This window comes from Cebus imitator, unplaced genomic scaffold (genome assembly GCF_001604975.1).
Source record: "Cebus imitator isolate Cc_AM_T3 unplaced genomic scaffold, Cebus_imitator-1.0 Scaffold163, whole genome shotgun sequence".
NCBI classification, from domain to species: Eukaryota; Metazoa; Chordata; class Mammalia; order Primates; family Cebidae; genus Cebus; species Cebus imitator.
The window spans coordinates 2296028-2306657 of NW_016107478.1; the positions used below are offsets into that span (position 1 = coordinate 2296028).

The 10630-nt window shown below is 43.1% G+C and overlaps 1 protein-coding gene across 13 annotated transcripts in view; it reads right to left on the minus strand.

Moving 5' to 3' along the window:
• DAB1 (DAB adaptor protein 1) overlaps positions 1-10630 on the minus strand; it is a 902516-nt gene that overhangs the window by 29988 nt on the left and 861898 nt on the right. For 7 of the 13 annotated variants that reach the window (XM_037744058.1, XM_037744061.1, XM_037744066.1 and 4 more), the window contains 3 exons: positions 8596-8646; positions 8459-8506; positions 1016-1078 (listed from right to left, as the gene is read on the minus strand). In XM_037744058.1, the coding sequence (XP_037599986.1) occupies positions 1016-1078; positions 8459-8506; positions 8596-8646 (162 nt within the window). The remainder of the gene's footprint in view (positions 1-1015; positions 1079-8458; positions 8507-8595; positions 8647-10630) is intronic. The other 6 variants (XM_037744064.1, XM_017543997.2, XM_017543998.1 and 3 more) reach the window with 2 other exon arrangements.

Consider the following 10630-nt stretch of genomic DNA (forward strand, 5'->3'; position numbering starts at 1 on the left):
TGTTGGCAGCAGGGCAGCTGTGCCTAGATTCCAAGGTGGCAGCAGCAGGCAGCAGTGTCTTGTGCCATCTGTCCTCAGTGGTGAGGTTACAGCCTCTTCTCTGTGAGGCGCATCATGCCAATGAACCATAGCACCATCCCTCGGTTTGCACAACTGTGCAGTGCCCAGAGGAGCTGTCCCCTCCCGGCAGCTTCAGCTGGTGCAGCTGCGGCTGACTGCTCTCTGCCCTCCTCTGGGAATGGGCAGGGGAGGGGCTGGAGGGGCCATCTCTGCTCTTTTCTTTGCAGTGGCTGCAGGGTTGCTTTTGAATGCATCCAGCACTGGGATTCTATTTTGATTTGGTTTTAATTAATTCTGTTTTCTTCTTTTCATTTTCAAATTAGGGCTCCTTGCGATCTCTGTCCTTTTGCAAGCATTGACTGAGATACCCTGGCTGAAGCTGTGCCTGGGAGTCCAGAGCTTCTTGAGAAGCTCAATGAGGCCCAGGTCATGCTCTGCAAAGCTGAAGGGCAGGCTGGAAGGAGGGAAGAAACAAAAAGGAGGGAGAGAGGAAAGAAAGAGGGAAAGGAGAAAGGATGGGCAGAACCACGTGTGGGGAGAGGGTCCTTCCTTTACTGGGCTGACCACTGACACTGGTCTGGGTTTGGGGCAGGTGCTGATAAATGCCTCATCATATGTATTGTCCCGAGTTTCCTGCCTGCATTCCCTACATCTCCTTTGGGCCTCTCTTCTCAGACCCCAGCAGAATAGCAAGTACCCAGGCAAATCCTGTCACTGCTGAATGCATGATCTTGTTTATTTCTCAAAACAGAGGCATATCTCATACTTCCCCTTTTTAAATAGCCACACAAATTAAGTGTTAGAATGACTAGTTTGCCCAAGTCACACAGCTTGAAAGAGTCAACACTGAAATCCACCAGTAGGCCTCTTTCACTCAAAGCCCAAACTCTGGCCACTGAAAGGACATGAAAAGAAAGGGAAGGGGTGTGGGGTTCATAAAGCAATGCATACTTACGGGGGGAGAGGTTATATCAGGGGGTGTGGACATGTCCCCAAAAAGTTCTAATTGGGTCACAGCCTGTAAAGACAAAAAGGTAATCACGTAACTACAAAGAAAGCTGGTGCTGATGGGCCCTGCACATAGTGTTTTATAAGGCTAAACATTTCTGGTTTTCATCATTTCTAGATAAACCATAATCCTGGTGGGTCATTACTATACCGCACGATCCCAAAGGCAACATCTTGAATACAGCCAGAATCAATTCTTGCTTCCTTGCATCTGGCTATTTATCCAGGCTTGGCTAAGACTGCCCATTAATCACCTCCCATAAGCAGTAATGACATCACTTCACACTTATTTACCATCAAATGCCAGCAATGGCTCTCTTTCCTACGAGACAATGCGGGGAGGCAATCCCATCACTGCATTTTCTCTCATGAGTATGTCCACACATACAAGATGCCTTCCATGTGTAAATAAGACACGACTTCATGGTCACATCAGTAAGGGCTCCCAATAGCATTCACAGCATTCGCCCTGAGAGGTAGGAATCATCATCCCCATTTTTACAAATAGATAAACTAAGTCTCAGAGACGTGACATCGAGGTCACACAGGCCAGGATTTAAATTTTCTGAATATAGAGAATGCAATCAAACGGCATTCTCTGAAAGAGTCCATCTGTAGATAAAATATGTGGGTGGAGGAAAAGAAAACATTTCATTTAATACTAGGAGGGCGTCAAAACCAGCCTGGTGTATACACCATTAATCACTCCTAGGAACTCCATCACTGCAGACACTGCATCATCTATCTCGCCATCCATCATGTGGGAGTGTCTGAACAAGGCCAGCCAGAGCAGCTAAAGAAACCCTTTAAGATACACTTAGAAATTAATCTGCATACACTGCCAGATTCACAGACTGTAGGGAGTCTATGGCCTGACTTAATTATGACAAGCGTGTAATCACATGCTTTGTACAAACCTGTCCACTGAGGAAAAACCACTTTTTCCTCATCTTCAGATCTTAAGCGATAGCTTCAAACTGGGAGAACCTAAATACACCACTTAGTAGAAGAAATGGGGAGAGTCCTACTGCCCTGCCACACGGGGCTCCTGCACTCAAACTGCTCTAACCAGGCCATTGCTGGATCTCTAGGGTTCATCCACAGAAGGGAATGTTTTTTCCTACTGGCAAGTGAGTGAGCTTTGGGCTCTGGGCAAGTTCCCACACTCCATGCCTGGGAGAGTAGAGTACTGATAAGATAAAGCACTTGAGAAAGGGGCCCCAGGTTGGGGAGGGTCCCAGATGGGGAAGAACAATGAATAATTGTTCTGAAGGGATGGTTAATCACAAACCACCCAACGGCACAACAACCTCATTTGCAGGAAGCCCCCTCCAGCACAATCCTATAAAACTTCTCTCCAGTCCCTGTCTCTTTGCAGACAGCCCCTTCTCTGCTGTGCTGCCCACGGCAATCTTGCAATGTATTTTCATACTTTCTCTAATAAATCTACCTTTATCTACACATGTCTTCGTAAATCCCTTTACTGCCTGCACCACTAGCTTCGGATAGTGGCTACCCCCAACAGGGGATATATTTGGATTCTATTACTTCCAATATCTGCAGCCTCTCAGAGCTACAGTTCCTTCACCTGGGCAATGGAGATGATAATACCTCCTTTGCAGATGTATTGACAATATTAATAGAAGAACTTTCTTTGATGTTTGACTGAGCCTGGCTAGAAAAGCACTAAAGTCTGCTTTTTGCTGAAAGGAGAGAAGCTTGGTCTTGTTAACTCACTTTCAGCTCTGTCTTCCCTTTCATCTTTCAGATTGACTAATAGTGCCTGGCACACAGTAGGGCCCTATAAGGACGAATTTTCTTTCCAACTACACAATATTTTTTTTAAAATAAATGTTCAACAACTGCTAGATGCTGGACACTGCAATGTGCTGAGAATATAATGAGAAATGCCAACTGTCAGCCTGCAGGCAGTTTACAGACTGGTAGGGGGGACATCCAATTTGCAGATGCAGATAATCTCAAGTAATACAACAGAAATAGCAACAGGGGTCTCTATGGGGTGCTATGGGAGTACCTAGAAGGAGACTGATCTGGTTTAGCTATGTCCCCACACAAATCTCAACTTGAATTGTGCCCCCCAGAATTCCCATGTGTTGTGGGAAGGACCCAGGGGGAGGTAACTGAATCATGGGGCTGGTGTTTCCCATGCTATTCTCGTGATAGTGAATAAGTCTTAAGAGATCTGATGGGTTTATCAGGGGGTTCTTTCTGCTTTTGCTTCTTCCTCATTTTCTCTTGCAGCTGCCACATAAGAAGTGCGTTTTCCCTACGGCCATGATTCTGATGCCTCCCCAACCATGTGGAACTGCAAGTCCAATTAAACCTCTTTTTCTTCCCAGTCTTGGGTATGTCTTTATCAGCAGCATGAAAATGGACTAATACAGTAAAATGGGTACCAGTAGAGTGGGGTATTGCTGAAAAGATACCCGAAAATGTAGAAGCAACTTTGGAACTGGGTAACAGGCAGAGGTTGGAATAGTTTGAAGGGCTCAGAAGACAGAAAAACGTGAGAAAATTTGGAACTCCCTAGAGACTTGTTGAAAATTCTGATAGTACCTGTAATATGAATAATAAAATTCAGGCTGAGGTGGTCTCAGATAGAGATGAGGAGCTTGTTGGGAAACAGAGCAAAGATAACTCTTGTTGTTTTAGCAAAGAGACTGGCAGCATTTTGCCCCTGCCCTAGATATTTGTAGAACTTGGAACTTGAGAGAGATAATTTAGGGTATCTAGCATAAGAAATTTCTAAGCTGCAAAGCATTCAATAGGTAACTTGAGTGCTGTTAAAGGCATTCAGATTTATAAGGGAAGCAGAGCATAAAAGTTTGGAAAATTTGCAGCCTATGTGATAGAAGAATACAAAACAAAACATTTTCTGGGGAGAAATTCAAGCCAGCTGCAGAAACATGCATAAGTAACAAGAAGCCTAATGTTAATTCCCATGGCCACAGGGAAAATGTCTTTAGGCCGTGTCAGAGACTCTCCTTCATGGCAGCCCCTCCCATCATAGGCCTGGAGGCCCAGGAGGAAAAAGTGGTTTAGTGGGTTTGGCCCAGGATCCTTGTGCTGTGTACAGCCTAGGAACTTAGTGCCCTGTGTCCCAGCCACTATAGCTATAGCTGAAAGGGGCCAATGTACAGCTCAGGCTGTAGCTTCAGAGGGGAGAAGCCCCAAGCCTTGGCAGCTTCCATGTGGTGTTGAGCCTGAGGGTGCACAGAAGTCAACAATTGAAGTTTGGGAATGTACACCTAGATTTCAGAAGATATATGACAATGCCTGGATGCCCAGGCAGAAGTTTGCTGCAGGGGCGGGGCCCTTGTGGAGAACCACTGCTAGGGCAGTATGGAAGGATAATGTGAGGTCAGATACCCCACACAGAGTCCCTACTTGGACTTTTCTTAGTGGAGCTGTGAGAAGAGGGTCACCATCCTCCAGATCCCAGAATGGTAGATCCACTGACAGCTTGCATCATGAGCCTGGAAAAGCCATAGGCATTCAATGCCAGCCCATGAAAGCAGCCAGGAGGAAGGCTGTACCCTGCAAAGCCAAAGGGGTGGAGCTGCCCAAGACCATGGGAACCCATCTCTTGCATCAGCATGACCTGGGTGTTAGACCTGGGGTAAAAGGAGTTTATTTTGGAGCTTTAAAATTTGACTGCCCCACTGATTTTCAAACTTGCATGGGCCCTGTAACCCCTTTGTTTTGGCCAATTTCTCCCATTTGGAATGGCTGTAATTACTCAATACCTGTACCCCCATTGTATCTAGGAAGTAACTAGCTTGATTTTGATTTTACAGGCTCATAGGCAGAAGAGACTTGCCTTGTCTCAGATGAGACTTTGGACTGTGGACTTTTGGGTTAATGCTGAAATGAGTTAAGACTCTGGGGACTGTTGGGAAGGCATGATTGGTTTTGAAATGTGATAACATGAGATTTGGAGGGGCCAGGGACAGAATGATATGGTTTGGCTGTGTCCCGACCCAAATCTCAATTTGAATTGTATGTCCCAGTATTCCCATGTGTTGTGGGAGATATCAAGGGGGAGGTAATTGAATCATGGAGGCTGGTCTTTCCCATGCTATTCTAATGATAATGAATAAGTCACATGAGATCTGATGGGTTTATCAGTGGTTTCTGCTTTTGCATCTTCCGCATTTTCTCTCACTACCACTGAGTAAGAAGTGCCATTTTCCTCCCACCATGATTCTGAGACCTCCTCAGACATGTGGATCTGTAAGTCCAATTAAACCTCTTTTTTTTCCCAGTCTTGGGTATGCTGTTATCAGCAGCATGAAAACAGAACTAATACAGAGGCACAACTAGCTTTTGGCAAAGTTTAAGAAGGTTTTCTAAAGGAAATAGCCTGGATCTGAATCCTGAAGGAGAGGAGCCAGGTGACAAAGAAAAGGAGACCATCCAGGCAGAGGAAACTGCTTTTAAAAGGGCAGAGGCCAGGAACAGAGTAGGTAGGTGGGAATGGAAGCAGTTCAGTGTTACCAACATGAAGGTGGGAGAGAGGAGGGCAGTGTGGTAGATAGGGGCAAGGCCATGGTGGGAATTTCATACATTTCACAGCCTGTTCCAAGATTCTTGGCTATCTTGTTTCTCTTTCATATAATAGCAGCCCAGCAGCTGACGGAATGAGGTGGCCAGCACACAGGTGCTCTCCCAAATCTTGCTGGACTTGAAACGCTCTTCTTTGGTAAGCCTTCTTTGGCATGTTAGCAATATTTTATATTACTTGATGAAGCTATGCTAGTCTTTTAGACCCTCTTCAAAATTCAGAGTAATAACTATATTTAATCAACTCAAATGAAGCTTCTGGGTTTCCTTGAGACTAGAACTCTATGCTTTTAAAATGGCTCACAACTATTTTCAGTGTTAGGAAAATATTAAAATGAAGTTATTAATTAAGTCACATAATTTACATTTCAAATGTGCTGAACTCATGGCATACTTTTACTAACATCATAAATATAATTTATTGGCTAATTTTCTCCTTAAGCACAACTTTTAAAATAACCTTCATTCTTGAGACAGACATTCCTTTTGCCAGATGATTTTCACTCAAGGATTAAACGAGAAAAACATGCAGCGGTGTAAAACATAGATTGTTATTTCATTCCATTGGTTTGCTGTTTAAATAGAACCTTGAGTTAATTAAATTTTATAGAAAAAGGGGATTCTTGGGCCATAAAATTAGAAATAATACTAATAACCATATGTGATCAGGAACCTGAAATAGTATCTATTTCCACAGGCCTCCTCCCCATGTTAACCCCAGTCCTTTTATTTGTAAGCTAATAAACCATGTTCCATCTGATAATATTGCTCTAATGAATCATTTTAAAGGCCTCAAGAGAGTGAAACTAACAATTCACATTTGCAAAATACTTTATAGTTTGCAATACACTTTCTAATACATTATCATCATGTCTGATACTCACTGAGCCCCGCAAAGTCAACAGCGTAGGCATCATTGTCACTGTCTGTGTTGCACAGATGAGCTAGCTGAGGCTGAGGTGAAGTGGCTCACCTCTGATCAGTCAGCTAAAAGTAGCCAGAATGGACTTGACCCAGATGCCCACCAGCATCACTTTATTAAACCTTAGCCTTGCTAAATAGCAGAAGTCCAGCTTTACAACATTCTCTAACCAGAAATCTAGGTTCCTAGGAGTTATGCCATGATGCACATCCATTTGAAGTCATTTGGAATGTCAACTTGAGATGTCTACTTGCCAGAGAGTAAGGCTCTTTCATTACTGGCATTTCAAATGTCTCCTGGTAAAGAGCGATGTAGCTGGAGATGGGAGTTTTGCTCCTTTTTTTGCCCGCAGGGCATTTTCCAGGGGCAAGAAGAGTGCTATTGGAAGGTACACAGGACAGTGAAGGAAAAGTAGCTTCGATGTTTAAGGAGGTAGTCCCCCAGTATTTCCGTCAAGCCTGTTCTCTCCCCGGTCATTCTTTGATATGAACAAGGGATGGATTTTCAGTAAAATCTAGTTCAAGATTAATACACTGGTACTTCCAACTAGTTCACTACAACCGGACACCTACGTCTTTCCTAGAGAGAAATTCTGAAAGCATCATTGATGGAGGCTGAGATGTCATGGGCTGACACCCAAAACACATTCTCACAGACCCATTCTCTATGTTTTGGCAAAAGGAATTCTGTGATCTTTCAGTGGGCAGACATGGGAGTCCTTATCATGCATCGGTTACCAAGAGCAAAGGCTACAGAGATAAGTAAGGCACATTCCCATTCCTATTCCTATTGTCATAAGCAGGCTGTTTTGTGGAAAGACAGCTTATGGAAAGACAGACCCAGAGACACAATCAATTGAGGAGAGAAGCACAGGGGGTTATGAAAGAAGAGGCCATCTTAGGGTCTTGCACGTGCTCCTCTTCCTACCTAGGACACTCATTCCTTCTCCCACACATCCTTCAGGACACAAATTAGAAGCCTTTCTGTTTTGCTTCCTATAAAGCAACTTCCTAACTCAATTTGTACCTTATCCCATTGCCCATGATACTCCCAGATCAGTGGTTCTCAGCCTTGGATGCACATTGAGCTCACCTGGGGAAAAAATACTGAGGCCTGCTTCTCACCCCTAAAGATTCTGAATTAATTGGTTTGAGGTAAAGCCTAGTCACTGGAACTTGGAAAGCTCTCCGAATGATTTTAATTTGCTGCCAAGGTTGAGGATTTTTGTCCTAGAGGTTTCCCAGTACTGTATTTAGGAGCGGTAACATTCATTGGCTTGTATATCAATCAATTTAAACAGACATTGGCTGCAACTAATATATTTTATACCAGGATATACCTGAATAGCAGCTTCGTCTGTTTTTTATTACCAATGGTGTACTTGGGACATCTTGTTCATGTATCTGAATTCCTACTATATCGTGTTATACTACATATATTACACTACACTAGGCTAGGTGAGGCTCTATTGTCATATTGTATCCCAGGTAATGTTGCACTGTTACACTGTGAGCTTCTTTAGGACAGCCCCTTTCCTGCATCTCTAGCATCTATTAGGATGCCTGGGACATGTTAGAGGCTTGAAAAATATTGTTGGATGAAAATAAGGGGTGCTAGCCCTTCTCCAACACACACACTTGTTCACACACGTATGCGCGTGTGTGTGCGCACGCGCGTGCACACACACACACACATACACACATGTTCTCATTATTTGACCTCATGGCAGGGCCTATTAATAGTCTTCCTGGGGACATTTGAATAGGCACCTACTAGAGTAGAGCAGAGTAGTGAGTCTGCCATTCATGAAGCTAGATGAAGAGAACATGGAATGCATGAGAATGAGCAGAACAACCTCATTTAACAAAAACCTCAAAGCCTTACCTTTGTTGCCTCAAAAATCTCATCTAAGTCCATGGGCAGGTTTCTGTTCTGTAACCACAAGGCATAACTGATCAGCATGAAATGAATGATGAGATAATGACGTGAAACAGTTAACCAGAGAATGCTCTAATTCTTACTGGGGTGGCTGCAGCAAACCGTTCTTCAAAATCCTCAAACGAACAGCCGTTCTGAAAGTGGAAGGGATGATGAATGAGGATGCAGTGAATGACACACAAATGACATGGATTTATGAGTTTAATGATGACAGTATCTATGGTTCACACTTCCATGGGCTCAGTAGGCAGGAGCTGTTTCCATGTCTGTGAAAATCTTGGAATATGTTTCTAACATAAGCAGATAATAAAATATGGGTCTGATTAGGAAATACAGAAATGGTAAATTTGTAAGTTTAAAGTCCATCTTCCTGCAATTATAGACATTGCCCTGTAGTTAACAGACATCAGCAGTGGCTATAGATAAGAGCATGGTGTTTACACTCAAGATTTTTCCTTTAAAAGAACAAAAGGTCAGCTTGTGCTTTAGCCAAACTTTGCTCTTTGGAGCGGTCTATGAACAGCTGGTTTTGTATATGCTTTTATACATGTTGTCTTCCCTGCTTGAAATGCTCTTCCCCTCATCTCTGCAAGTTCGGTGCTCCTCAAATTCCTCAAGCCCAGCGAAAATCCACCTCCTCCATGAAGTGTTCCTTTACCTTTTGAACTGAAATGCTCCTGAGTGACCTCAGTACATTATCTGTGCCTATGATACCATGAGCTCCCTTAAGCAGCTGGTAGAGGGTCTCCCCCTGCAGCTGGTACAGGGTCCGGCTCATAGCAGTGCTCAAAAATACAGAAAATAATGCATATTCTAGAAATAGCTGGCAGGGGTCAAAATTTAATTGCTTTGTTAACTTTGTATTTTATTGTTTATATTACACATTATAGGTATGTATAATATATCATCTACATGTATATACTAATGGCCATGTTCTAGTCTATATGTACAAACTAATTATTCTTTGGATGGCTTCCAAATAGTAAAACATTAATATAAATCTGCTAATATGGACATTAAAATGAAGTTATTACAAATGAATAGTTTTGAGGAGAGCTTTTTGGCCATGAAGGAGTGGGAAAACTATCACCCATAGCCTCATAATATTGCTGTTTGTCAGAATTTGTTTTCATCCTGTCTACAGGAAATGTGACTGTTTACTTCCCTCGGCCCCAGTTACAGAGTGCAGAGCAGAGCAGAGCAGAGCAGAGTAGAAGAACCAATGTGCCCAGTCCCACCAAGGCAGGGCCTTCAGGTCAACCACCAACCACCTGTTTCCCCAGCCCCTGGCTCAACATGACTTAACTGTGGCTACATTGAGAGGAAAAGCCACCATATCAAATAACCACATATATTATTATTATTACTATTATTATTATTTAGCCAAAGGTGGGGAGAGGTGGTGAGACAATATTAGTGTAAATGATCCTGTAATCTATGATGTGTCCTAAAAGGTTAAGGTTATGCCACTACATCCTTTATAAATTCACACACTCATAGCAATTTATGGCAGAGCCCCTACCAACTAGCTCTGGGTCATAACTTTTAATAAAAACATTTTTTAGTGTCCAAAATCTCATTACATCTGTCCAATATAAAAAAGCAAATGGCTTCAGAGCATGATGGATGAATTAAATAAATTTGAAAAACAGTCTGTGGTAGAGGCTCATAAAAATCCCCACCATGTCCCATATAATGAAAATGTGGGAGGATAGCCAGTGTCAGCATGAGCATGTTGTCACCTTCCTGGGACAGGAGAGGAGGCCTTTGGTGAGGTGTGGCTGAGGTGTGATGAGGCAATTTCTGTGAATTCAGGTGAAGCTCGATCTGAGCAGGTAAGCAAATGCATCTTTTTGGAATCACACAGACATCGACCAGATCCTGGCCACATCAGGCCATGGATGTGCTGGCCATGTAGCTCCAGACAAGTCTATCAGCCTATTTTCTCATCTTTAAAGTGGAGTGGATAATGGCAACATCACGACAGGTTAATTGAGCAGTTTAACTGAGATGTGTGTACAAAGTCTTGTTTGGTGTTTAGCATACAGTAGATGCCCAAGAAATAATAGCTATTATTATCTTCTCCTCCTAGTTTTGGCTCATCACAGTAATGTACAT